We start from the raw sequence: 4,911 nt of genomic DNA, 5'->3' as shown, positions 1-4,911 counted from the left end.
GGAATAATTATATACTGTCAAGTAATCTTTTTTGTATGATAGATCTTGTCCCATTTCACTAGTTTTGTTTTTCTTTTTTTTAACATCTGTAATGATGAGAGACTATTCCACTGTATTTGTTGTTGTTGTTGTTGTTATGTGCCGTCGAGTCAGCTCCACTGTATTAGGTGTTCTTATAAGTGAAATAGGAGGCCTGCTGGATGAACTTTGTGCTATTTTAGCAGCTCAGGGAATTTGTGATTAATGTTTTGGTTTTTGGTCAAGGTGCACAGGTGTGATGGTGTTGTTTTTAGTTGCCGTCAAGATGATTCCGACTCATGGCAACCCCATGTGTGCAAAGTAGAACTACCCCAGAAGGTTTTGAAGGCTCTTACCTTTTGGAAGCAAATCACCAGGGCTTTATTGTGAGGCACCTCTGGGTAAGTTTGAACCATCAACCTTTAGGCTAGTAGTTGAGCACTTAACTGTGAGAGCCACCCAGGGACTCTGAGTGGTGTTAAAATTGTACCAAAGGAAAGATTTAATATTAAGTCTTGTGCAAGGGCAGGAGACCTGGTGGCACAGTGGTTAAAGCACTAGGCTGCTAATAGAACGGTTGGTGGTTCAAACTCACCAGTTGCTCTATGGGAGAAAGATGAGGCAGTCTGCTTCTGTCAAGATATATAGCCTTGGGAACCCTATGGGGCAGTTCTGCTCTGTCCTGTAGGGTCACTTCAAGCAGAATCAACTCAATGGCAGTGGGGTTGTTATTTTGTTTTATTCAAGGGCAGGAAGTTTACAAGAGTATACCAGTTTTTTTGAAAAGGTAGAGAAAATCATTGAAAAATTTCTAATACTTCATTCTAAACTCACTTCCCCCCCTCCCCCTTTCTCTGCCCTCTCTTTCTTCCAAGAATGAAACATGACTGAGGAATCTCAGAGAAACTTTCGTTCAGTATATTATGAGAAAGTAGGGTTTCGTGGAGTTGAAGAAAAGAAATCACTAGAAATCCTCCTCAAAGATGATCGTCTGGGTGAGTTGCAAGTTAAATTAAGCTTATGGTTGTCAGTCATCCCCAGGTGTTTGAAATAAGTGTTACCTTTAGAGTCATCCAGAGGTATTTGTCACATGCTGTGTTTTTTAAGTAATAGAATGACAGTGGAATTGTATGTTTTAAGAGAAGTTACAGATTTTTCAAATCTGTGCTTTATTGAGGGAGAAGTTTTTGAAACGCCTTGTAAGAAAGCAACAATTTTTTCCTCTTACTAGACCTGCATATATTCTTTCCTCAGTTTTCAAATATGTCATCATAGCTTTGGGTAGATTTGCAACCACTCTGGCCATGATTTTCTTTTATGGAAATACTAAGACTGCATTATGTATTGACATTTCAGTTTCTTTAATACTAACAATAATAAGGCCTATTCTGTTGTTGACCAAAGTGACATACACTGAACCTTACTTAAAATAATGCTTAATATGCACAGAGTACTTTTTAAGTTTCAAACAGAGTTCTTATAATCCAAAAGATTTGATCCTCTCTAAGTGGTCTGTGCTTTAAATATGCCTAAGATTATTATTCTCATTTGACAAGTAGGGATTTGAGGTACAGACAGATTGAGTGTGGCTGATCAGAAAATGGGGGATGTGAGGCCTGAGTATGACACTCACTGGCCATGTTAACTGGGTCAAGTCACTTAGCTACTTTGAGCTTCAGTTTTCTCCTCTTTAAAATGATAACAACACAACAGTCTTGTAATGTCGATTGAGTGAAAGAAATTCTACAATTCTACAAATAGTAACTACTGGTAATGTGATAAGGAATGCATTAATATATGCATCTTCTATGCTGTAAAACGCTAATATTTTTAAATTGTACCAATATGAATAACAAAATTTGCCTATTCAACAATTTCTACATGTATATTTTAGAGACATTGATTACATTCTTCATGTTGTACAACCATTCTCACTTTCCTTTTTGAATTATTCCACCAACATTAGCATAAACTCTGTGCCCCTTAAACAGTAACTCCCCGTTTTTTCCTCCCTCCCACCCCTGCTGACCACTAATAAGCTTTGTTTTCTGTATATTTGCTTGTTTTATGTAAGTGAGGTCCTACAGTATTTGTCCTTTTGTGACTGATTTCACTCAACATGTTTTCAGGGCTCACCCATGTTATGGCTGCTCTTTATTTTTTAGTAGTTAGTTGGTGGAAGGCCTGGGCCAGAAATCAGATCAGTGTTACCTTTCCTACATTTACCTGACCATTTGGTAGACTTTCCTCAAAGAAATGTCTTACTCTCCTTTCTGTTATAAGAAACAAAGTGCACTTTTATATATTGTGATCAGAATGAAAAACTAACTATGTTTCTCTTCCTCTAGATACTGAGAAACTGTGTACTTTTAGTCAGAGGTTCCCCCTCCCGTCCATGTACCGCGCATTGGTATGGAAGGTTCTTCTTGGTATGTAATCTAAGAGTGGGAGATTTATCGTAAGATTATTGAAGGATGGGATTGTTTATCATCATATCAGTTAGAACAAGGATTGGTTTTGCCCCTTACTCAGGAGAGTCAATTACTGTTTGCTGTGAAAGCCTGTAAGAAGATGACTTTAGCAGCAGGACATTAAATATTACTCTGAAGTGTCCATTTATTCATGAAGTAAGACTAAGTAAAATGTGTTCCCAGACAAGATGTAGAAAGAGCATTTGGACTGGGAGAGAAAGAACTGGTCTAGAAAGAACTTTGTTGCCAACAGTGTAGCCTTGAGAAGACCCCTTGGGACCTCATTTTTTCAACATCTGTAAAATGAGAATATTGAACTAAATTAATTCCTAGATTTTTGCTCTAAATTTGTTGTACTCTGATTCTCAACTACTGATTTCCTCATGAGTGCTGTTGGAGGAAACAAAACCCTAGGTGGTGCGAAGGGTTAACATGTTGGGCTGCTAACCAAAAAATTGGCAGTTTGAGTCTACTCAGAAGCACCTTGGAAGAAAGGCCTGGTGATCTACTACCCCCCCCCCCATCAACCATTGAAAACCCCATGGAGCACAGTTCCTACTCTGACACACAGGGAGTTGCGTTACAGTCACCAGCAAATCTCCACTGATAGACTAGTGGTGATTGTGCAGAAGGTACATCGGCTGGGAATCCAACCCAGGTTTCCCACATGGAAGGTGAGAGTTCTGCCACTGTACCACCACTGTGCTCATTTAGATATGTTAACGAGCACAAAATTTCGTAGAAATTTAATAGAAGGTGACTTATCCGTGAACAATAGGAAATGCTGTTGTCCTGAAGATAGGATACTTTGTGAGCAAGTTATAATTGTTATGCAAAAGAAGGATTTGACATGTGTTGCTGGTTCTGAGATGTAGTTGCCATGTGCAAAAACTAGAGGGAGGCCTCTGAGCTACGAGCAGTCCTCACCTTGCAGCCATAATTGAATGAAATAATTTTTAAAATTGCTGTGGTTATCATCTTGAATTTATCTGGTACACATACTCAAGGGCTTTTGTGATGTCATTTCATTTTCGTGACGTTACTTCATTTCTCTTTAATATCAATAATTTAATTGTCATTCAAATACTGATAATATTTAAAAATTTAGGATTGTTTTATCATGAGAATTTCCTAAGAGAGAGTTTATATGGAAATTAAATATCTGTACAAGTTCTAGTCTAATTGTAACAGGTTCCTTCTATTTGTAGGAGGAGGGATTTGGCTTGGTATCTCAGTGATTTTGCCCTCTTCTTTTTTCTGGTGTACATATAGGGATCCTGCCTCCACACCATGACTCCCATGCTCAGGTGATGACATATCGCAAGGAACAGTACTCTGATATCCTTCACGCCCTACAAGTCATTCGCTTTGTCAGTGATGCTACACCTCAGGTTGAAGTCTATCTCCGTATGTATCAGTTGGAGTCTGGGAAGTTGCCTCGAAGCCCCTCATTTCCACTGGTTAGTGGTTGCTTTTGTTTGACACTTAGCTAAATTCTTTTCAGTCTTTGGTTACTTCATGTTTTGCCTTACAAACTTTCATCAGCGCCCCCATTGCCTGTGGAATAAGTACAACACAGCTATTCTTGGTGTTCAAGACTTTGCACGTTCTGACCCAATTGGCCTTATATTTTGTTATTTTATACACTTTATTTTATTTTAAATAGTACTGAGTTTTTGGTTTACCCAGCAAGTTAGGCTCCCATTTGACAATTACTGTACAAATTATTCAGTGACAGTTACATTTATCACAATATGTTGGCATTCTCTTTAATTGTATTTTGTTTGCTCCATTTCCAGGACTCTAGTTTCCCTGCCCCTTTGTCTTCTCATCTTTGCTTTTGAGTAATTGTTGACCTTTTGGTTTCATACAGATGATTTTTAAGTAGAGAATCAATCTTACAGGTAATATCCTTTGTTTTTTATGCCACTCTGCTGCTTTGCTAAAAGGTGATCACAGGATAGACTCAGTTTTATGTTTCAAGAGTGTCTCAGGGCCATTGTCTCAGTGAGTCCTCTGTTCTCTACTGTTCTACTTTTTGTCTGGCTTTTAAAAAAAAAAAAAAATTGAGTTCTGCTCCACATTTTTCTCCCATTTGGTCTTAGACTATCTATTGTGACTCCAGTCAGAACGGTCGGTGGAGTAGCCGGGCACATCTAGTTTTTCTTGTCTCTGGGTAGATGAGGTTATGGCCCTTGTAGACTTGTTTCTTCTCTGAGCTTTTGGTTACCTTCTTACTGTTTGGCTCCTGGTGAGTAGAGAGCCTTTCAGTTGTGTTTTAGATTGTGTGATAGTTGAAGATGTGTCAACTTGGCTGGACTCCAGTTGTGAGTGGTGGTTCCCATGATGGATCACATGACTGAGTTCTAAGCAGCCGGTCTGCCTAAGGGGAGTTTCCCCAGGGGTGTGGCCTACCTGCAAT

At 38.9% G+C, this 4,911-nt stretch overlaps 1 protein-coding gene across 1 annotated transcript in view; it reads left to right on the top strand.

Annotated features, from left to right (window-relative positions):
- Nucleotides 1–901: 901 nt before the first annotated feature.
- Nucleotides 902–4,911, top strand: part of LOC103206358 (TBC1 domain family member 7) — a 58,860-nt gene continuing 54,850 nt past the window's right edge. Inside the window, exons 1-3 of the mRNA XM_007951808.2 lie at nucleotides 902–1,013; nucleotides 2,367–2,447; nucleotides 3,762–3,949. Of these exons, the coding sequence (XP_007949999.1) occupies nucleotides 902–1,013; nucleotides 2,367–2,447; nucleotides 3,762–3,949 (381 nt within the window). The remainder of the gene's footprint in view (nucleotides 1,014–2,366; nucleotides 2,448–3,761; nucleotides 3,950–4,911) is intronic.

This window comes from Orycteropus afer, unplaced genomic scaffold (assembly GCF_000298275.1).
Source record: "Orycteropus afer afer isolate SDZICR_OR568_19922 unplaced genomic scaffold, OryAfe1.0 scaffold00012, whole genome shotgun sequence".
Classification (NCBI taxonomy): domain Eukaryota; kingdom Metazoa; phylum Chordata; class Mammalia; order Tubulidentata; family Orycteropodidae; genus Orycteropus; species Orycteropus afer.
The sequence above is the reverse complement of the archived record's forward strand: the minus strand, read 5'-3'. Positions and strand labels throughout refer to the sequence as shown.